We start from the raw sequence: 23,390 nt of genomic DNA on the forward strand, positions 1-23,390 counted from the left end.
CCAACGGTGTGCTGAGGTGCGTCGGCGTGTGCCCAGGTCCCGTCGTGCCAGGGCTGTTGGTGTCCAGTGCGGGCACGGGAGAGAAGACGCACGGCTGCGAGGGGGGCAGAGGAGACGCGTGTGCTGTTCGCGGTGGCGTCTTTTCCATGCCGGCCGCGCTCATGCGGCAGGGGATTGGGGCCGGTGGCGCACAGATCTGAAGGGATAGGGAGGAGAGATTTGGATCACTGGGAGTTCAGGGGAGTGGAATGAAATCGAGGCACGAGGAGGGGAGCGGACGACGCGTCGACGTGGACGCTGGCAGGCTTGGTCCCACATGTCGGCGCACACGAACGGACGAAGGATGTGGGCGATCGGACGCTTAGTGCAGGCGAGCAGGCGCGATCGTGTGGGCGAGGAGCATTCGGTCGTCCGACGGGGCAGACGAACGAATTCACTGGAAACGTTTTAAGTAGTAGAGATAAAGGGGTGTTACAGCGCCTTATCGGACCAACCGGCAAGAAGCGACGCACACACACACACATCACACAACACACGCGCTGTACATGAACCAGCACAACACAAGAGACCAGAACTAAATACCAGTCTCTAGCGCGCCACCAGGTCGAGAGAGCACGCTATACCGTTAGCTCTACAAGACCTTTCGCACCAGCCATGACCCAAAGGCCTGCTTCATCCCAGATGGCACCAACCAACTTGTTGATGCTTTATCAGTTCATGATATCCAACTTGCCTTTTAGGTGCAGTTCAGTTTAGGCGTATGAAGTAAAGAGGGTGTCATAATGTGTTAGATAATTTGCATGTGCTCCATGCTCTTCTTCTATCTGTGGAAGTCAGTAAATTCTGCTTCTCAACTTCAAGCGTGTTCCACAAATCTTTTGACCCATTAGACAGAATTTCAGCTCATCCCCATGTTTTTTCTTCTCTAATTTGATATCTGAATTTCTGCTACACAGCACTATTTTTATGCCATCTTATATTGATTATAGTTGTAGTGTTGTAAAATCTTCCCAAGAGTTAAATTATACGACTTCACTGCTTTTGAAATTGAGTATATAAGTTGACATTCTTTTCTCATGTACAGGCAACAAGTTTGTTATCTGAAATATTTCCAGGAAGCTGCCCGAAAATTGGTTCAACGTATTGGGATCAGATACAAGAAGTTGCTATCATATCAGTGATAAAGCGCATCCTTCAGCGTCTGCGTGACATCTTGGATCTGGTAAGCTTTTATTTTGTTTATAACCATCAGTTAACCATACTTGGATCATTTTGTGGGACTTCTTCCCTGTATTTAGCTTTTCTCTATTATGCCTCTGAGCAAAGTAGTTACTATGACTTGTCATTTCAGCATTCAATGATGTATTAAAGGCCTCTCAGTTCTTTACATGTTTATTAGCATAATCTAATGTCAAACTATTTCTATATTAAAAAAAACATAAGTGTTTGTGGTTGTTATTTTGGTGACCGCACATGTTATGGATTGATTGGGGGTGATGTCCCGAGGACCGGGATAAGGGCGAGATCACTCTCATCGATGTCAGACTTGATCCCGATCTTCAGGAGAGACTGATCATGAATAGCTAGGATGCATGGACAGCCTTTATAGCTTTGAGGCACCGATCACACGGGATACACATCCAAACCGACTAGGACTCTTAAATTGCCTAATACTAAACGACTAGATAACTTGCCTAATACTAGGAGATAACATGCTGGTATGAATCCTAATGAACCATAATTAAATATAGCTACTAATTAATCTATTTCCTTCCATCTATCTTGTGGCCACATGAACTGCTGTTGCATGCTGCTCACAGGGCCCAAAGCCCATAACAGCACAAGTAAACATATGTGTGATACCCTACCCTTCAGCAGATGATAAAGCAAAATAACTTTGTACTTTCCTTTTAATACCGAGAATGACAATACTTTTTGGTCTCATCTAGGAAGCTAATCAACATCTTCAAGTGGTTTTTACCGAGATGAGTATCTCTTTGTCAACTGAATCTAGCAGAGTTGGACAAAAGCAACGTCCTCTTGGGCTTCTGCACCAGATGATTGATGACACCTTCAAAGGAAAACGACAGTTCCTGAGTGGTAATGTCCCAATTCATATGGCTGAATGTTAAATGACTTCGTTGTGATGTTCTGGTGGCACTTCTGAACATTTCTATTTCAGGTAAGCTTCACAATGTTGCTAGAGCTATTGTTGATGAGGACTCTGATAGCGTTTACTCGAAAGAAGGTGTTAAGTTAGAAAAGAAAGATATTTTGAGCTCTGAGAAAGGTGTAGTCCTTGGTCATGGGCTCAGAATTCTGAAACAGGCGTCTAGGAGTGACCTTCCAGCTCCAAATGCTCTGGAAAGCAGTCCAGAACATAAAGGTTCTGCAAAAAGGTACCTGAGTCCTGTATCAACAAAGCCATCAACATATTTATCGAACTTCATAATATATATTGCAACCATCGGGGACATAGTTGATGGAACTGACACGACTCATGATTTCAACTACTTCTCATTAGTCTACGAATGGCCAAAAGATGTAAGTTCCTTTACGTGACCTGTTCCCATGTTAGCTCAAATCTGTACTCTTGTTCTTTGATGTTTTCTTCTTATATTCACATGTTGAAATGACAGTCGAACAAATTCTTATGTTTAGAATGGTTTATTACTAGTTGTAGTTGGAAAATGTAGAGTGCATGTTATATTAATGATATATACCATTAGGGCGGGGGAGGTGGATGGATTTGATGATTCGGGGTTCCAAATTAGACGGCTTCAGAGTTCAGAAACACGAGCAATCGGGCCAGAGTTCAGGGTTGAAAGTGGACTTTTATCCTTTATTGAAATTCACTCCACCTAGGTCTATTTGATTCAGTATACACGCACCCATTACCCAGTTGTAATGGAACCCACGCCATTTATTTTCATTGACTGACAATACATAACAAGGAGGTTTTGTAACAAACAAAACGGAGCTGTTATGGCAGTTCATATCCCAATGAATGAACATGTTCTTATGTTTTCAGACATTGAAAATTTTCTTTGTCCTGACTGAATGTAGAACCTCAGATTTAACCATCTATATTTATAACTTTATGAATAATAAATGGACATTAGTGGGTTTTCTACTATGTGCTTTTGTGGGTAAATGTTTAGATGACATTTAGTCCCTGGGGTTTCTCACATGAGAGCGCTTAATAACTGATGCGCCATAGGACGTGGTGCAGCAGCAGCAGCACATGCACGTATGGCAGCATATTTAGTTAGAATAGATGATTAGCCAAATCAATTAGATGCATTTGTTTAGGATCTTTAGGATCTACAGTTTCCATATCAATAGAGATAAGTTGCCTTACTTAGTTCAGGTCAGTCAGGAAAGATATCTCTTGGTTGGTTACCAAGTTTGTTGGCCAATTGTCTTAGGGATTAAGGCACCTAGTCCAAAATGATCGTTGTAGGGTGTCGTAAAGATTAAACCTAGTCATCAAGCAAGATTAAATCTAATGAGTCCTCATGTGCCCTCTCTGCCTCACATCTCCTCTCTCCATAGTCCCTTCCTCAAGCGCTTGCTTAGCCTAGCACCTTCTACTTCAAGTCGTTGCCATTTGACCTCCCTCCCGGTGGATGTTTATTTTACTTATTTCATCGTTTTAATGAGAAGCCAATAGTAGAGTATTTTTGATAAAGCCAATTTGTCATACCTTTACGTACCATTCTTGACATCACTACTTTCCTACTTTCTGTTATTAATCTCAATGTGGCCCAAGTACTCAGAACTCTTATGAAATTTGTTTTGGCATGCAGCTATTAACTCGTCTAGTTTTTGAGCGTGGAAGCACCGATGCTGCTGCAAAAGTAGCTGACACAATGGGTGTTGATTTTGTGCACGAGATCATATCAACTTGCGTGCCACCTGTTTTCCCTCCACGATCAGGACAAGGGTGGGCTTGCATTCCTGTTTTACCTACCCTTTCTATCATGTCAGAAAACAGACCATGCACCATTTCAAAACCCCTTCGTCCTCCTCAAGGATGGAGTTCACGTGATTCGTCATCGTCTTCTCGCCAGGAACCCCTCTATCCTCTACAGTTAAATTTAGTGAAGCATTTAGCGCAGTTGTCATCAGTAAGAGCAGTTTTGGCATGTGTATTTGGAAGTAGCATACTATCTGGTGACAATGAATCATCTCCTAATTATGTGAAAGATGCAACACAAGCTCCTGAAATTGAGAGGTCATTCTATGAATTTGCTCTTGAGCAGTCAGAAAGGTAATGATTAGCCATTTAAAAATTATGTTTTATCCGGCTTCATTTTATTAGTTATCTAAGTTGTTTGCAGATACCCAACCTTGAACCGGTGGATACAGATGCAGTCTAACCTTCATCGAGTGTCTGAGTCTTCCGTGACAGCTAAAACTGAAAATGAAGTCTCTTTGCATCAATCCAAGGGAAAATTTTCTATGAAGCGAGCTCGTGAACCTGACAGTGATGCTGAACCAGAGCTTGAAGATATTGTCATAAGCGGGAAAACCACTTCAAGCTCACCAGAATCCCCTAAACATGAAGATGCTAGACTAGAGCCAACAGCTTTTATTTCATTTGACTGGGAGAATGAAGGACCATATGAGAAAGCTGTTGAGAGGTAATAAGGTTTTGTGACTTTTTCACCCATGCCTTTTGAACTGCGCATAGTGAGAGCTTTCCATTAGCGCAGCAGCCCGTTACCACTGGTGTGTATTCTCATATAATCATCTTTGTGTTGCATTGATGTTCCACCTGTAAGGGTATCTGTCCATTTGTCTTCATAGGTGACACTCCTTTTTTGTTATTTTGGCTGTGATGCTGAAAATGTCCTCTGATGACATCGCTGCTTAAACAAGTTGTACGTCATATAAATGAAGTCACGGTTACTTTAAATTTTGTGGGTTGATGTTTGTAGTATGCAGTTTTGTCACAGCTGTTCATACACCACATAACTGGCGTTTGGAAAAAAAAAATAACCAACCATTTTCTCCACTATACAAAACTTTCAGCACACTGTGAAAAGGCTGTCCATGATGGTTGTGTTTTATTGTTTCTCTGCAGGCTAATTAATGAAGGAAAACTAACTGATGCTCTTGCTGTATCTGATCGCTGTTTGCGCAATGGAGCATCTGATAAATTGCTTCAATTGCTCATCGAACAAAAGGAAGAAAGAAGTCTAGGCACAGGACAAATTCGTGCATACGGATCTCATACTTTTGGGAGTAATACTTGGCAGTATTGCTTGAGGCTGAGAGATAAAAAACTTGCTGCTCAGCTTGCTCTGAAGTATGACAGTACATTTTATTCCTAACTTTTTTGTTAATGTGATAGGTCTTGCATTTGCAGAGCTATGCATCCTTTCAGTTTCAGTATTGTACATACATGTGCAATTTGGTTGCATTACCATTTCCCCAGCATTTTTGTTTTCAAGATGTGGATGTGTTTTGAGGAGTGCATATGAATATTTTCAGGTACCTGCACAGTTGGGACCTTGATGCTGCAAATGATGTCTTAACTATGTGCATCTGCCACTTACCTGAGAATGATCCTACACGGAGTGAGGTAGGTTGGCTTGCATTCATTACATTTGAAGTTAACATGTTTTGTTGAAATATCATACTGTATTCTATATTTCTATGTCTGATTGAACCATGATTATGCATGTCAGCTAAAAGATGTTCCCATCCAAGCCAACACTACATATGGCATAATAGCTTCTCTAGCTGCTGCTTGCAATGTTTTACGTAACAATCTGCGCTCGAGTTTTTAGTCTTACTGTGTCATGATATGGGGCAACTGTCCAATCTCTCAAAACTTGAGCTTTATCTGGTTTAGAAATTCCTTCTTGTTAATTTTGCTGCATCACTTTGTAACAGGTGCTGCACATGAAGCAATCTTTACATCGCTATGGTCATATTATGAGTGCTGATGAACACTACACCAGATGGCAAGAGGTAACCCAATATATTAGGATCAACCAAGCCCACCCACCCTCCCATTCCTTTCAATTTTGCTGCAGTATAGGCTCTAGCTTTGTTCTTTATAAATATGAAATGCCTCTTCATATCATAAAGTTTTCATGTTTTAAGTTGAAAAATGTTGATATTATAAGGTTGAAGTCGATTGTGAGGATGACCCAGAGGGCTTGGCACTTCGGCTTGCTGCCAAAGGAGCTGTTTCTGCTGCTTTAGAGGTTGCTGAAAGTGCCTCTTTATCAATTGATTTGCGGAGAGAACTGCAAGGCCGCCAGCTTGTCAAATTGCTAACGACAGATCCGCTTAGTGGTGGAGGCCCAGCCGCAGCTTCAAGATTTCTGTCAACCTTAAGAGATTCCAATGACGCTCTTCCTGTAGCCGTTGGTGCTATGAACCTATTACCTGATCTGCGCTCTAAGCAGCTCCTTGTATGTTGCCAGATCTGACCACATGAGTTAAGCACGCTAAAACCTTTCTGCTTAAGATGATACTGATGAATTGTACTTCAGGTACACTTTTTCCTGAAGCGTACTGTTGGGAATCTGTCAGAGGCTGAGATTGCAAGACTTAATTCATGGGCCTTAGGTCTTCGTGTTCTTTCCTTGTTGCCATTGCCATCACAACAGCGCTGTTCCTCTCTGCATGAACATCCTCAGTTGATCCTGGAAGTGCTATTGATGATGAAGCAACTCCAGTCTGCCTCTTTGGTATTCCATCTGAACTAATTTTTGTTTTTGTTCACCCTTGTCTCAAAAAACCTGGGAAAAAATATTCTCATATTTCTGTAATAAGCGCCCTACAGCTGCTGTGTTTGTCTTTTCTCTGTGCTAATGGAAATTTTTTTACTGCAGATTTTGAAAGAAGTTCCATCCTTGAGGGATGATAGGTTAATTATTTCTTATGCTAAGAAAGCAATCTCTGTTAATGTTTGTTCTACTCCTAGGGAGCCTCGATTGACCATCTCTGGATCAAGAGCAAAACAAAAAAAGACTGCAACACCAGCTAAAACAAATTTTGTGCAGAGTTTTGGTAACTTTCAGAGAGAAGCGCGCAAAGCATTCTCATGGGTCCCCCGTGATAGTGGCTCTAAAACTCCCCAAAAAGATATTCTTCGGAAAAGAAAGAGTTCAGGTTCAGGAGGCGATAAATCCTCTTGGGACGCAATGCCTGGTGTGCAGGAGGAGAGGACACCTGTATATCCTTCGGAAGGGCAAGATAGACTTCCTTTCGTCTCTGCTCCTGAGGAGTGGATGCTGACTGGAGACCCTGTCAGGGATGACATGACTCGTGCATGTCATAGATATGAAACCTCTCCTGACATCACACTGTTCAAGGTGTGTCTTCTGTGCCATATCTGCAAAGTATCAGGCTTTATGTTCTGCCAATGCTATAATAATCTATTTTTAACCTGCGTTAGTCTAAATTGTCTGATGTTATTTTTTTTTGTTATTCATTGAGGGTCTTACTTGTTAACAGCCTGGCAGTGTAATCGAACTATTCTGATTTCTTTATAGGTTGCCTTGGTGGCAGTTATATTAGATTTTGATAATTGAACTTGGTTTTATTTTGTTTTATTACTTTTGCTTGTTCAAAGTTCTCCTGTTCTTGTATTTTTATGCGTAGATTTGTAACGACACAATGATTTGAAGAACAATAAAAAGATATGTAAAGAACACAGACTGTAATGGTAGAAGATCATTTCCGGGTAGATAGGAGAGCTATTAAAATCCACAAACATTGTGCTTAGTTATTTTGTTATCGAATTTGATCTTAGATATTATTTTAGTTGTCATAGAGAGTTAGAGTTGGATGGTGTGGAAAAGTGTGGATTTCATGAAAGTAATATTGCGGTAGGATAACAGAACCAGTTATGAGCTCTGAAAACAAAATTTGAACTCAATTGCTCAATCCACAGTTGTGTTAATGCTGTGGTTCAGTTTTTTTGTTTAGTCATGTTCAGTTTTGTGTTGCTGGTTGCTAAATGCCATTCCTGTTACCTAATTGCTTTAGATAGATGTCCCTTGTCATGTGGGGCTGCACTTATGGTTGGACGCCACAAGAAGTGTGGCACAGCCCAAGCAAGAGTAGATTGGCTATTAGTTATTTGCTTAATCCTTAAGTTAGCTTGGATTCTTAGGATAAGATTTGGTTTCGTTAGGCTAAAGATTTGGATAGTTGATCGTTTGTAGGGCTACTCCACATCTTTATAATTGGACTCAGCAATTGAGAATAAGGCAAGCAGGAAGTTATCCTTAATCTTTCTTCTCTCCTATACCCTATGCACTTCCCCAGAGCTGCACATTACTTCTCTGCTGCTGAGTTACCCCATCGAGCAGTTATGACTCCTGGCCGGAAACGACCAGGGCTGAGGCCACTCACCAACCACAAGTACGCCCTATGGTCTGGGTCCTCGGGCCGTGACACCCGTTATATCTGCAGTTTGGCAAATAGTGGGGCAGATATTGTTTCAGCCTAGTGCTCAAAGGGATTCCGAAGAGAGTGACTACAGTAGATATGTATGTAGTTTATACTCTTTTCGTGCATGTTTCACATCTTCTACTACTCATCTGAGAAGTGGGAGTGGAAGTTATGTTGGGGGAAGGAAAATATTTAAAGCTTTCTGCAACTTTATGAATCTGTAACACTCTTGAATATTTTTTTAGATAATGTTTGGTTCGGGTATTTGTAACGCAAACCGATTACAGCATAAAACGATTACGTTGTTTTCTGTTTGGTTAGAATCTGCTGTAATCAGCTACCGGAGGACCTGATAGCGGAATAGTTCAAAGGTCATTCCGCACCAAATCGACTGCAATCGAATCCCGTCCTTCCCAGCCATCATCTTCTCGCCTCCCCATTGAGCTCCTCCTCCGCTCCGCTCTGTCCTCGCCTCCGACCCCACCCTCACTGCCTCGAACCCATCCATGGCAAGAGCAGCTGACGTGCGGATGAACCCCATGGCAGAAGCCCCTAGCTGACGGTGCGTGCAGCGGTCGCCGCAGAACGCCTACGGCAAGAGTGACCTTGTCGCCGAAACAACCGCCAAAGAGTTCGCACAGCCTATACATGCTGGGTGGTTGCGATTTTGTTTGTCGCGGCGATGCGGGTGCCGTGATCGGCGGTGGTGCAGCTCCGACCTGTGAGGACATGGACTGCGATGGACTAACTCTGGTTGAGCAATGGAGTGCTTACCGTTACAAGTACGAACCAAACAAATTCAGGTTTCAGCCATTCCCTTAGCAATCCCAGTGTTTCCTGAATACGTTTGCGTTTGCGTTACAGATTTTAAACCAAACACCACCTTAAACTTTCTATGATCATATTTTGAATAAAGTGTACAGTCCATAGAGTTATTGTTGAATAAAGTGTACAGTGGTAAGTTATCTCCTTACAGTCTCAACTTTCTATGATCATATTTTTCAGTAAGTTTGTGAATCCATTTGTAGGCATTGCTTTCATTGTGCACCGATGAGTCAGTAGCTGCAAAAGGTGCACTCGAATTGTCTATGACTCAAATGAAGGCTGTACTAAGCTCCCAACAATTGCCCCTTGATGCCTCTATGGACAACATAGCTCGGGCTTATCACGCGACGGAAACTTATGTTCAGGTATGAAAAATAGCTAGCAGTACAATACTTCGAGTATCATAACTTGTAAAGTAATAGTAAGTCAGCAATGGATCATCAGGCACTCTCTTATGCCAAAAATCTACTGAAAAGGCTCGCTGGGAGTACTGATTTGTCAAGTGGCTCTGAAAAAAGTAGGGATGTTGATGATATTTCTGTCGATGCTGTCAGTTCAAGCACTGGAAGCCAGTATCTAGATGAGCTGTCTGATCTCCTGGCTCAAGCAGATATATGGTTAGGACGTGCAGAACTGCTTCAAAGCCTGCTGGGATCTGGTATTATTGCCTCGCTTGATGATATTGCGGACAAAGAATCTTCAACTAGTCTGCGTGACAGACTGGTCAGTGACGAAAGATACAGCATGGCTGTATATACTTGTAAAAAGTGCAAGGTACTGAATCTTAAAGTTTGTCGCTGGTTTATACTCTACACTGGATAGTAAGGTAATTTAATGTTGTGATCAATTCAGATTGACGCCTTTCCAGTGTGGGTTGCATGGGGCCATGCTCTAGTTCGAATGGAACACTATGCTCAAGCCCGTGTGAAGTTCAAGTAAGGGAAACTCTTCTGTGTTGTTCCACTTACTTTCTTACAAAATGAAAAAAAGGAGAGTAGAAAGGGAAAAATGCAACCCCCCCCCCCCTAAAAGTCACTTGGATTTTGACTTCCCCCCAAAAGTTGTTTTGTTGCAAAAAAAACCCCCAAAAGTTTGACTTTATTGCAACCCCCCCCCCCCCAAAAAAAAATTCAAAAAAATAAAAAAAATCATAAAAAAAACTAGAGACAATTCTAAGACCTTCTATGAAATTTGTTTTCAAAAATAATGTCCTTTGCATCATATTTCATGGAGAGGAAGTTTGGAAAGAAAAGAAAAATATGCAGCTCATTTATTAACTCATGTTATTTTAACTTTGTCATGTCTACCATTATTTTTCCTACACAAATAATTGTTTAAGTAAACTAATAAAAGTTGTTTCACTAATAATGGGGGTGTTATGGATTAGTTATGAATTAATCTATCTGCAACACATTTATTCAATCCTGCACGTTACAATAACTATTTCAAGATTTTATGTATTTTTAGAAGATAGAGGATCATGTAAGAAGACTAAAAAATTTTGTTTCATGATTTTTGGATTAGTAAATGATTAACTATGCATTTAACTCGAATTAATAAATGAGTTGCACGTTTTTCTTTTTTCTTTTTCAAACTTACTCTCCATGAAATATGATGCAAAGGATATTATTTTTTAAAACAAATTTCACAAAAGATCTTAGAATTGTCTCTAGTTTTTTTTAGAATTTTTTGTGATTTTTTAATTTTTTTGAATTTTTGGGGGTGTTTTTGCAACAAAACCAAACCTTTGGGGTTTTTTTTTTTGCAACAAAACAACTTTTGGGGGGGAAGTCAAAATCCAAGTGACTTTGGGGGGTGGGGGGTTTGCATTTTTCCCGAGTAGAAAGCACGAAAACAGGTTGACATTTTTTTATTTAAAAAAAGCATAATACAAAGGACCAACTATGTTTCTGATCATTTGGTTCTTCCAAGTTCAAAGTCGTGAAAATCAACAGTGGGTTTCTTTTTATGTGTCCTTTTCTACGCTTGTGCTTTACCAGAAGGAAGTAGTTTTGCCCTATAATAGGTTCTGTTTCTCTTAGTTTTTGGATATTGGATAGCTGTATGCAAATAACACTTGTAGGAAATATTTCTAGCAGAATTATATATGCTTTGCTATTATGTGTTTATTTTATCCCACCTCATTTTGTTCATCATCTACAGACTATTTTCCTGACTTGCAAGTAGAATCTTGTTACATTTACTGGAAAATATGCTGGGTTCTTTTTATATTTTTCTGCTTTTGCACTTGCTAGAATGCTTGTTGAAACACGTTTTTACTTGTGAGAATGATATCCCTTCATTTCTGCCGGTCCATAAGCGTACATAGGATTTTCTGCCATCCTTGTTTTTTCTTCTAAAGTTGATAAAATAGATTCTTTTATTCAATTTGTCACTGAAAGAGTTGCAATAGAGATAGAATATTGGAAATTTTGTATGAACAGCTGTTGCTTACATCCAGAGTATCAAAGAGGAGGGGTTGCAAAGCTTGCCTTGAGCACACTGATTTGCAGCTCTATGTTAACTTGGGCATTTCTTTTAATTTGTCAACCTTGTGTTTTTTGTTTAACTTTCCAGGCAAGCTCTTCAACAATACAAAGGTGATGCAACTTCTGTTGTTATTGATATCATCAACACAATTGAAGGAGGCCCTCCCGTCGATGTTTCTAGTGTCCGTTCCATGTAAGGGGTCAACATCAATGTTTTCATATCATCTGGACTTTTAGTCAAATGTTGTCCTTTTCTTGTTTCACATAGGAAAGCACAAAAGGCAATTGCATTAGACATTCTGGTCAAGTAAACATATTTATGTTGCATCAAACAACTTGTGGCATGGGTTGTTCATGTGTTTTGATCCTTAGTTGTTTGAGTTGTGGCCATGTGGGATTTGTAATCCCCCATTACTTCTCTTTGTTAATTAATTCCACATTGGGTTTCAGATTTATCACTCTTAGGTTGATCCTGTGCCCTATACTTCTCGACTCTGTTGATCCTTATATAAAACAGTTCATGTATTATTATATATTCTTAAGATATTTTCTGTAGGGTTATCTGCTACCGTTCCCATAAAAAATAAAAGTCAATTGTGAACCTTATATGGTATATTTAATTTTTTTTCTTATCTCATTTCTGGTATTTTTCTGTGTCATTGCTTGAGGTGAAGAACTTCTTGATTTTAGTACCATATATAAATTTATTTGCCAGTCCTTCATTGTTTTCTTTCAAACCTGGAGGAATGTGTTTTTCTTCTTTGTGGTAACTGTCTATTGAACTTGGATTGCAGGTATGAACATTTAGCGAAAAGTGCGGCAACCATTTTCGATGATTCCCTTTCTGCTGATGCTTATCTTAATGTTCTATACATGCCAACCACGTTCCCACGATCTGAGAGGTCCAGACAGTCTACGGATCCTATATATAACCAATATGTTCCTGCCGGCTCGTACCTTGAAGATGGTCCTCGCAGCAATATTGATAATGCCCGATATGCTGAGTGTATTCATTACTTGCAAGAAGTAAGATTTATCCTCCTTCATGTGTATTCCTATTTTTCTTTAATAATTGAAACTCCGGTCTACAGGGTTGCCCTAGAGTTTTCTTTACGCTTTATAGACCCCCCAGTTCCACCATGCAACAGCAGAACTTGAATGTTGTATCTGTCACTGTGGACACCTGGATCCTGTATTCTTCTCAACCTGCTCATCGCTGATGGGGGTGGAGCCCAATGGATGGCAAACATCCCCCTCCCCCCACCCTAACCCCCAACACACACTCAAGGAGAAAGGATGTAGTTACACTCAGCCCATTTAGTTCACCTGAGCATACCTCTATCCATCTCATCTCAGTCTTACGCATCGCCATTGTCCTTCTCTCTCACGGGCACATGCCGCATGGCTGATGGCTGCATCGCTGCAGCGGGCAGCAAGAGGTCGTGCGGCCTTGCCTGTTGGCTATGCTCGCAGACGGACTCGCTGCGTTCACGGCCACCACTCTCGGCCTGCACTGTGCTTGCAGGTGTAACCACAAGTCTACAAGAGTCAGGTCCTCCCACAGGTTATTCAATTTTCCGATTCTCCATGAGACTCTTGTTCCTCATGGTAGCACTTCAGTGTAGTAAGTTCAGTTCTGCAAGAGAATAGCACTTTGTGTAGGGATTTATGTTAGGAATAGTAACTTGTATTTTCTAAAGGCCTTATATACATGTACATGTGAGCAATATGCAGAAGCCCCTTATATGATGGGGATATTACGCATGCACAATAAAACACAATATATATTTAACACCCCCCGCCCCCTAAAAAACAAATGGGGGGTCAACCACACTGAGTTTTGAGAGATTGAACCTGTGTTGAGTTGTACTATGTGCCTTCACGAAGAAATCAGCCAACTGAAGCTTTGAAAGAACATACTCAAGAGCAATAGCCTCATCTTGTACATGTGTCCGTTTGTAAGAAGCATCAACACCAATATGTCTGGTGAGCTCATGGCTCACCGGATCTCGAGCAATACTGATAGCACATGTACTGTCTGAGTAAAGAGGAGTAGGTGCAGGAGATGAAACATCAAAATCCTCAAGTAACCACCATAACCAACTGAGCCCGTTGTCAACAATGTCATGGCTCGCAACTCAACCTCTGAACAGAAATGAGAAATTGCGGTCTGCTTTTTAGTCTTCCAAGCAATGAGAGAACCACAAAGGAAAACACAGTAGGCAAAGAGACTGATGATCGTAGGGATTACTAGCCCAAATAGCGTTAAAATAAGCACATAGTTGTCAAGAGCTGGAATGTGGAAAAAAGAGAATGAGAGATAGTTCCATGAAGATAGCGCAAAACACGTAAAAGATGACTATAGTGGAGCTGAGTGAGCAAAAATGAATTGATTAAGGATGTACACTACATGAGAAATGTCATGACAAGTGACGTCAAGGTAAACAAGACTCTCAACAAGATGAAGGTTAAGCTCCATGGAGTCTCAACAGTGCGCTCATCAGTGAGAGAATCACAATCAAGATCCTAAATATTTTTGGGACCGAAAGAAGCCATAAGATGTAGAAGAAATCTCAATCCCAAGAAAGTAATGAAGAGAATCCAGACCGGACATAAGAAATTGCTCTTTGAGTCTTCACAAAGGCAATATACTTAGAATCATCTCCTGTAATCATCATGTCATCAACATACAAAAGAAGAAGAGTTCGACCATGAGACGAAGTGTGGACAAAGTGCGCAGAATCATGAGCACTAGTAAAAAAACTAGCAGCAATGATCACAGAAGAAAAACACTCAAAACAGGCTCGAGAGGCTTGCTTAAGGTCATAGAGAGAGCGAGGAAGATGACAAACCATTCTCCTAGGGACATAATACCCTGACGGTGGATGCATGTAGACCGCATCACACAACACACCATTAAGAAAGACATTCTTGACATCAAGCTGAGAGATAGACCACTGATGCATATAGGTAACAAGAGTGCCAATTGTGGTTATGTGGGTCACCGGTGCAAAAATCTCATCATAGTCACAACCATACTCATGCTAGAAAGCACGGGCGACAAGATGAGCCTTGTAGCGCTTAAGAGAGTCATCATATCGGGTCTTAACCTTGTAGACCCACTTGCACGTGATAGGACAAACACGTAGGGGAAAAGGGATAAGATCCCACGTGTTGTTGCGCTCAAGAGCAACAAGCTCCTCTGCCATTGTATGCTGCAACTCCTAATGAACAACGACATCACGATAAGAAGATAGTTTGGTAGGAATAACACCAGCAAAGCCAAAACGATTCGGAGGCCGGATCGAATGGCGATCACGAAGAGAATAGCGATGAGAAGATAGAGGAACTGAATCACCAGAAGGAGACAACTCATTAGAAAGAGGCACAACAGGATGTTAGACGACATAAGAATGACGAGTGTAGTGGAAAGGAAAAGGCTCAACAATTCTAGATGGCAGGCCTGGTAAGTTGGGGGGCAAAGGTATGGGAGGCACCGAAGAAGGCGCAATAGGAGAGGGTGCCAATGGTGGCCAGGGAAAAAGACGAAACGGTAATGGGTATGGTAGGAAAAGTGAGAAAAGACAGTTATTCAACCAAAGAAACTAAAGAAGTGAAGGAGATGTACGAGGATAGAAGGGACGAGACTCATCAAAAGTAATATTCTGAGGAATACGCATCTGACGAGCAATAGGGTCCTAACACCGATAACCCTTATGCTCAACATTGTAACTAAGAAAGACACAACAGGTTAGGCGGTTAGTTTGGTACGTTCATGAGGGGCGAGAAGAACGTAACAAACACTGCCAAAAAGGCAAAGACAAGAATAGTCAGGAAGATGCCCACAAAGACACTCAAAAGCAATCCCACCCTTAAGAGCAGAAGAGGGTTGAATGTTGACTCGATAGGTGGTAGTAGAAACCGCTTCAACCCAAAAATGAGGTGGGACAAAAGAGGCAATTATAAGTGCGCGAGCTGTCTCAATAAGATGACGATGCTTGCGCTTAGCAACAACATTCTGAGCGTGAGCACTAGGACAGGAGAACTGAGACAACGTACCCTGTGTAGAAAGAAAAGCACAAAGATGCCTAGAAAGAAATTCGACAGCAGAATTAGCTTGAAAAACATGAATGAGATTGTCAAACTGAGTGAAAATCATAGTGGCAAAGCATTTATATATAGGTAACACCTCGTTATGAGAAGACATGAAATAAATCTAAGTGGTGAGAAACTATAAAAATAATATAGTAGCTATGGCCCCATTCGAAATGAAAGGAGTCAGACCCTAAACATCAGAGTGAACAAGATCAAAAGGACGCTGAGATACCAACTCACTATGAGGATAAATAAGTTGAATCTGTTTACTAAGCTTACAACCCTGACAATCTAAGGAGATGACATACCCTAGAAGATCATGACGTAATGAAGACAAATGTGACCCGCAAACATGGCCAAGACAATGATATCACTGCTAGAAAGAGCAGGTAGCTGAGGAAGCAGAAAGACCGGTGGCAGCAGCAGAAGGAAGACGAAGCAAGTCAAGCTCCCATAGACGTTGAATAAGCTTCGTCGGAGGAACAAGGGAAGGCGAACAAGGAATGTCGCTAGAGAGAACTCCCCAATAACGAAGCCCACGCATGTGAATATGCTGCACAAAATCTCGGTAGTTGGCACCATCAAAGATCACCGAGCATCGAGGAACTGAAATGGTGGCTGACGACATGTTGAAGAAGTGGCGACAACGAGAGCGCAAAGGAGTAGCGGCGGGCGACGGTGAGAGCGTAGAGTAGTGGTGAGCTTCTGCAATTTTTTTTAAATTTCTGGATATTCTATTCTAGCTTGGCGCACAGCAGAATCGAGCCAAGGATGGACGAGAGGGGATCTGGTGGCGGTGGAGACTTGGGGTGGACGGGTTGGCCCGATGGTAACCAACACGGCACGTCAGCGACCGGATCGAGCCAGGAGGGGGTATGCGCGGACGGGCGGGCGAGCGCAAGGCAGGCCTGCGCGCATAACCGTGTGGGCACGACGCTCGCAGAGGAGCACTTGGCGCGCGCGCGGGTGTCATGGCGGCTTGCAGCGCGCGCGGGAGGCCGCGGACGGCGGAGGGAATGATCGGAGAAGACAAAATTGGTGGAGGAAGAGGAGGATTCGATGGGGGAGAGCCAGATCCGACCAGAGGAGAGTTGGATCTGGCCGTGAATGGAGGAGTGGCTAGATCGTGACAAGTTGTTGCGTCCCTAAAAGAAACCCTAACTCAAATACCATGTTAGGAATAGTAACTTGTATTCCTCGGAGGCTATAGGACAATATATATACATGTATAAGTGAGCAATATGCAGAAAGCCCCTTACAAGATGGGGATATTACACAGACACAATAAAACACAATATATATCTGACAATTTATACTCACCCTCCCTCACTAATCACTGTATTGACCAATGTCCTACAAAATCTCAGAAATTATAGCTACAATCTTGAAATTGTAGATTCATTTTGAGAAATTGGATTCGATTGAATAATTCTTCATTTTATAATAATTAACGTTTTCTTTTGGATGCCTGCAGTATGCTCGTCCGCAAATGCTTGCTTTCATGTTCAGGCATGGTCATTATGCTGAAGCATGCTCTCTGTTCTTCCCATCCAGTCAACAAACCGTAGAAGGGGAGACATCTTTGTCTTCGATTCCACGGAGTGATCCTTTAACAACTGATTATGGTACAATTGATGACTTGTGCGATCTATGTCTTGGATATGGTGCTATGTCTGTATTGGAAAATACAATATTGGCAATAACACAGTCGCCCACATATCATGACATATCTGTGATCCAGTACATGAACACTGTTCTCACTCGGATTTGCAACTATTGCGAAACACATCGGCATTTTAATTATCTCTACAACTTTTTGGTACTGTCAATATCCCTTTGCATCATTCCTTTGGATTCCACTTGTTTTGTCTCTTTTGTGACAACTAATAGTTGCAATGAAACTTGGTGTGTCAGGTTCTAAAAGGTGACCATGTTGCTTCTGGCCTTTGTTGTATTCAATTATTCATGAATTCAGTGTCTCAAGACGAGGCTTTGAGGCATTTGGGACATGCCAAGGTAAACTTATGGTAGTGTTCTTATCATTGTAATGCACTAGTCGGAATATCATGCATGTTAGCACAGTCAACCATGTGTGTTGTTGAATTTTGGAGCATGCATTTTGCCTAGCCCAGTCAGCTGGGCAGGATCCCTGTCAATTGCAATCATGAAACAGTTTCGGCACTATATCAAAATGAAAAATTCTGAAAATTTTCCAGATGTTCCTTCTCTCAATTCGATCTACCTTTATAAATGTATGAAATGTAAGTTCAAATACAACCTATGTTGAGAGCAATAAAAATAAGAAATTTTGGCAAATGATAAATCGAAAGGAAAAAGGAAAACAGGAAGGACAAATGGTTGACTATGCCACGAAATAAACATAATTATTTGATTGTGTTTTCTTATGCTCACCTTCTTATGAGTGCAGACACATTTTGAGGAAGCCTTATCTGTACGAGACAGAACAATTGAGGCTACAAAGTTGGTGTCAAGGACTGTTCGGAATAAGAGCGCATCCGAAAAAATGACCAGAGAAGTAATAATGAAATTTTCTACCCGTGTTTCTTATCAGGTGAGGAAAGGGAACTGTTTATGCAGATAAATTGCTGGGTCAAACATGATTCTTTCTTTATATCAAAATAATTGTGCATGTCTGATTCTGGTTCTCTCGGAGACAGGGACCCAACTAAATATCTTGTATAGAACCAGCATGACTAGATTTCTTTAACACGTGTTGATGTTATATTTACAATTTTATATTTAAATTGGCTAACCTGATTGCACATTTTGGCATTGTAGATGGATGTAGTGAAGGCCCTCAATAGTGTAGATGGTCCTCAGTGGAAAACTTCCCTTTTTGGGAATCCAACTGACCCTGAAACTCTGAGGTTTGTATCATTTGTTTGCCTCTAAGGTTGAATCTTTTTTAACTGCTCTTGGAGGCAGTTACAATCTCAACACCTTAAAGTGGCAAAATTGAATTCACATTTTTCACATCATGGTTTAGCTTTACTGCTTTAGTGTTCCTATGTTGGGCTTAGTTAAGCATTGGTGCAGTAACATTGAGTAATTCACAAGTGTCCTGTCATCTCCTCGACTGAATGATTACTTAAGCTTAAGACAATAAGGCATTTAACCCTTGTTTGGATTGGCCGGGATGGCCTGGGACCCGGCCCATCCATGTGTATTGAGTTCAACTTCCACATGGATCTATCCAAATAATGCCTTACATTTTACATTCTTCTGATTTTGTCTGTTCCTGTATTTATTTATTTATTAGATCAGAGTTCTGTTGTGTGGGGTCTCACTGCTTTAGTTTATTATCTATATGGTTATTATCAGTTTGACACACTTAGTTTGCCTATCTTCATTTTTAGTTGCCCAATGAACCTATTTTTAAAAAAATCTACACTAATATTATTTGCAGGCGAAGGTGCATGGTTGTTGAAACTCTGGCTGAAAAGCATTTTGATTTAGCTTTTAGAATGCTTCATGAGTTTGATCTCCCAGGTACTAAGTCCGCGTTCAACATTTGCCCACTTCTATTAATTTGATATTCAGAATTGATGTTTACTTTTTAACATGTTGGGAAATATACATTCCTGCACTCAAAATAACTGACTGCCTAATTCATTCCAGCTGCCGATATTTATGCCGGCGTAGCCACTTCCCTTGCTGAAAGGAAAAAAGGTGGCCAGTTAACGGAATTCTTGAAGAACATTAGAGGAACTATAGATGATGATGAATGGGATCAGGTGATGAGTGCTATGTTTTTGGGCAGCTTCCAGTTTATCTTGCAGGCTATGAATCTGAGATGCATATTTCCCAACATGTCCAAAATATGTTCAAAATTAATGTTATTTTTTAACATGTTGGGAAATATACATGATGAATTTTCGAACTTCGAATTCTGCTTGTTGTTAGCTACCTTACGAGCTTTTCCCTAATGTATAAATTTATATGCATATGCACTTTGTCTATGCGAGAATATTTAACTCCCGGAGTTTCACAGCTTGTTCAAGTATCACAGGTTTGAGTTATCCAAGAGTAGTATATATATGTCACTTGTCCAATTTTACTTCCTACATTGCAGCATGGTTTTGTTAAATTTGGCATTCAAGCTATTCAAGAAGTTCTTCTGAAGTCTTAACGTTCCAAGTACAAAACATGTAGATGATCCTCTGTATAGAAACAAACGTGTTTTGCTACTAGGCGGCATGTCAATTCGGCAACATAAGAACCTTATTTGGTAGTTCCGTTAACATGTGGGAATGGTCTAGATGATTTCTCTGCTGATCTATTTGTTCACTTGCGTTTAATAGGTTATTGGTGCTGCTATAAATGTTTATGCTAACAAGCATAAAGAAAGACCAGATCGCCTCATTGACATGCTAATCAGCAATCACAGGTATCAATTGTTAACCCTAGATGCACAATTACTAATTTTTCCCACTGCCATCTTATGATGGAACCTAATGCTCTTCTTCTGCCTTTCATACTTAACCGCTCTAAATTGCTCTATGGTACCAGTGACATGGTATTTCTTTTTGGATTCAGTAATCGTGGTTAACATTATGAAATACATTGCTCGTCAGCAATTGTGCTTGTATTTTTTCAAATACGTGAATTACCTGTAATTTATTGCTCAGCAAAACTGTTTCTGCCTTTTATTTGGAGTTCCAATGGTACCACATTGCTTTATCTTGTAAAATTTGGATCATGCCTACATATTCACTGATGTGCAACTGTGTTTCGTTGTTGCTGTCAGAAGTGATCTGTCCATGACAACATTTCATGCTTTCAATTGAGAAATCATAGTTGTGTCTATGGTACATGCCTTTTGTATTGCTTAGACTTTTTGCACCATAGCCATCCCTAAAACCATCGTGGCTTAAAGTTTCCTTTCTTTTCCTTTTTGAACCATAGCCATCACAAAACATCATTTGAGACCTGCCAACAAGCAGCCCTAGTATGATTGCCTGTCAGTAAGCGTTGGTGCAGGCATGAAATGCATATTTCTGCATTATGGGTTTATGGTGAAATTAGAAGCAGCTCTTTCCTACGTTTTTCTAAACAATTTCTAAACTCTGCAGGAAAGTACTTGCTTGCGTTGTTTGTGGCCGTCTAAAAAGTGCATTCCAAATAGCGTCACGAAGTGGAAGTGTGGCTGATGTTCAATATGTTGCCCATCAGGTCAGTCCTTCACATTTCCTACTTAATGAACAAATGAATTTATGTATGTCCCAGAGGTCAGTTAAAGCCCCCTGCATGAATCGCTCTCTATAAATAATTAATATTAGGGTCAGGTCTAAACTTTTTTTCGGGTACTAATTTTGTCTGGTGAACTTCAATAATGGTGCCATTAGTCACTTCCAAGTTCCATTCGAAAATGTTAAGTCTGTGAAAGTCTCTTGAGTCACTGACACAAGTGAGGCCCACCTATTGCCGTTGCTTTATGGTTACCTAGAAGTTTTGATTCACACCTGACTTGAGGTCTCCAAATATTACGGTTGAAAAAGTTTAGAGCCTACGACAGATCTGGCCTCAAAGTTGTGGGACTAAAAAGGAAGACTTCTCCGATAAAAAAAAGAGAGGAAGACTTCTCCCATAGATCTGGGCGGTATAATAAATGATATATATACACATACACGGCGAGTCTATTCTGCGCCTAGACGCAACAGTGAACTACGTTACGTCATCCTCAGTTGCTGCAGCCACCTTCGCACCACCACTAGTCAGTTATGACGGCACATATAGGTGAGTTACGATCATATGATAAAAAGTGTATAATTACGAGAAGCATTGTAGTTTACTGCTGCGCTATTCCCAGTTACGACTAAGAAAATAGTCGGTTACGACAGCACAGATAATTGAGTTACGATCACATGACAAAAAAGTTAGTTACGATAGCAACTATACTGCTTTTTAGATCGTAACCGGGGTGTGCGCAGAGATGATTTAGTTGTGATCACAATTATGACTAAGAAAATAGTCAGTTACGATATTACAGATAGTTGAGTTACGATCACATGACAAAAAAGTCAGTTATGATAGCAACTATACAGCTTTTTGGATCGTAACTGGAGGTGTGTACAGAGGTGATCTAGTTGCAATCACATGACAAAAAAATACATAATTACGACTAGATAAGGTACCTAGTTACGACCATATATATTTGTAGTAACTGACATATCTTGTAAGTTGTAACTATACTGTTTTTTATCGTAACTATGGGGTGACGCAACAGTGAACTATAGTGAAATTTCTCAGCATTACTTCAGTGCTGATCCCCCTCCCCTCCCCTCCGAATTTTACTTAATTTTGTTTCTAACTTCATGTCCTCTTGTGATAGGCATTACATGCAAATGCATTGCCGGTTCTTGATATGTGCAAGCAATGGCTGGCTCAGTACATGTGATTCCAAGTGCTGCCACGCCGTAGAGGAGTTTTCGGATCGAGACAAAAAGGAAAAAGGGATAAACCAAGGAACTTAATTCTTCCTTGGGATGTGGCCACCCTGCGAATGCTGAGAAATTTCAGGTCAAAAGACAGGAGGTTGTACAATTCTCCGTCCTGAACATGTTTGTACTACTATGGGCACGCCCGTGTCTCCGTGTATATATATGTTCTCGTGAGTGGCTCTTCTTGATGTATCCGAATAGGGGAGGGCATGCGCTTTTGATCTGTGGTGTAAAGTTCTGTAGTTCCATTGGTTCCATCCAGGGAGATGAGCATTACTACTATGAGCGCTTGACAGCCCATAAAGAGGCTAGTGCCTGCTTTCCTCTTTCCCCACCTATCCTTTTGAAGAAAATTGGTTGATTATCTCGTTCTCATTTTTTTGTTGCTTTTATGCCTCAAATGTATCTCAGTACTGATGGCATGGTATGTTGTTGATACAATTTGTGTCAGCTGCCTCATAGTCCTCTTCTTAAGAGGCACCCCCCCCCCCCCAGTTTTGTATCGTGCATACAGTGGTACATATAATAACATTACATTTGATAGATACTCTGGTGTATACTGGTGCTCCTCTTTTTTTTTTTCGGTTTGCCATCCTTCAGCAGGTGTTGTACACTATTGGTTGGTGATTGTGGTTTTTGTGAGCAAAATGCCGTAGTTCGGCCAGCGCAACTTGGGACGGGGCCCCGATGTGATTGTCTTGTTTGTTTGCCCTGTTTTTTTCTTCTTCTTTTTTTTTTGTTTGTTTTCCGCGAGAGTTGATACACTAATTGATTCAAATTTCTTACCGAACACATGGCCACAACCTAACGGAAATACACTCAGCTTCACTGGAAGTTGGTTCCGTGAAGAATAACAAATTTCCCCCCTTTTTTATTGCAATGATTACCATATTAGCAATTACTAGTATGCAATAGCAGTATCGTCGTCACACCGGGATGGCAGTACAGCCCATTTTAATCTTCAGCTAGAGAGTTTAGGTGCAGCAGCAATTCTCAGTACTTGCAAACTCATGCGCAGCTTTGTTCTTTTATATTCTCCTTATGTTTGCAATCATTAGCTGCTGCACCTCACATACTCATGTCGGCAGATTTCTTCCAC

General features: G+C 41.0%; 1 protein-coding gene across 2 annotated transcripts in view; it reads left to right on the forward strand.

The window, feature by feature from the left end:
* The window catches only part of LOC133906049 (uncharacterized), a 37,833-nt gene extending 14,995 nt beyond the window's left edge, over positions 1-22,838 (forward strand). For both annotated transcript variants that reach the window (XM_062347844.1, XM_062347848.1), the window contains exons 12-36: positions 1,085-1,222; positions 1,950-2,100; positions 2,183-2,544; positions 3,810-4,273; positions 4,344-4,646; positions 5,090-5,314; positions 5,500-5,590; positions 5,905-5,982; positions 6,141-6,431; positions 6,513-6,710; positions 6,855-7,337; positions 9,450-9,611; positions 9,691-10,020; positions 10,099-10,181; positions 11,824-11,928; positions 12,530-12,761; positions 17,305-17,649; positions 17,745-17,846; positions 18,259-18,402; positions 18,630-18,718; positions 19,258-19,340; positions 19,470-19,585; positions 20,153-20,238; positions 20,924-21,023; positions 22,183-22,838. In XM_062347844.1, coding sequence (XP_062203828.1) covers positions 1,085-1,222; positions 1,950-2,100; positions 2,183-2,544; positions 3,810-4,273; positions 4,344-4,646; positions 5,090-5,314; positions 5,500-5,590; positions 5,905-5,982; positions 6,141-6,431; positions 6,513-6,710; positions 6,855-7,337; positions 9,450-9,611; positions 9,691-10,020; positions 10,099-10,181; positions 11,824-11,928; positions 12,530-12,761; positions 17,305-17,649; positions 17,745-17,846; positions 18,259-18,402; positions 18,630-18,718; positions 19,258-19,340; positions 19,470-19,585; positions 20,153-20,238; positions 20,924-21,023; positions 22,183-22,248 — 4,827 coding nt within the window. In that variant the 3' untranslated portion in view covers positions 22,249-22,838. The remainder of the gene's footprint in view (positions 1-1,084; positions 1,223-1,949; positions 2,101-2,182; positions 2,545-3,809; positions 4,274-4,343; positions 4,647-5,089; positions 5,315-5,499; positions 5,591-5,904; positions 5,983-6,140; positions 6,432-6,512; positions 6,711-6,854; positions 7,338-9,449; positions 9,612-9,690; positions 10,021-10,098; positions 10,182-11,823; positions 11,929-12,529; positions 12,762-17,304; positions 17,650-17,744; positions 17,847-18,258; positions 18,403-18,629; positions 18,719-19,257; positions 19,341-19,469; positions 19,586-20,152; positions 20,239-20,923; positions 21,024-22,182) is intronic.
* The last annotated feature ends 552 nt before the right edge of the window (positions 22,839-23,390 follow it).

The sequence above is a fragment of the Phragmites australis genome, chromosome 2 (genome assembly GCF_958298935.1).
Source record: "Phragmites australis chromosome 2, lpPhrAust1.1, whole genome shotgun sequence".
Lineage (NCBI taxonomy): Eukaryota > Viridiplantae > Streptophyta > Magnoliopsida > Poales > Poaceae > Phragmites > Phragmites australis.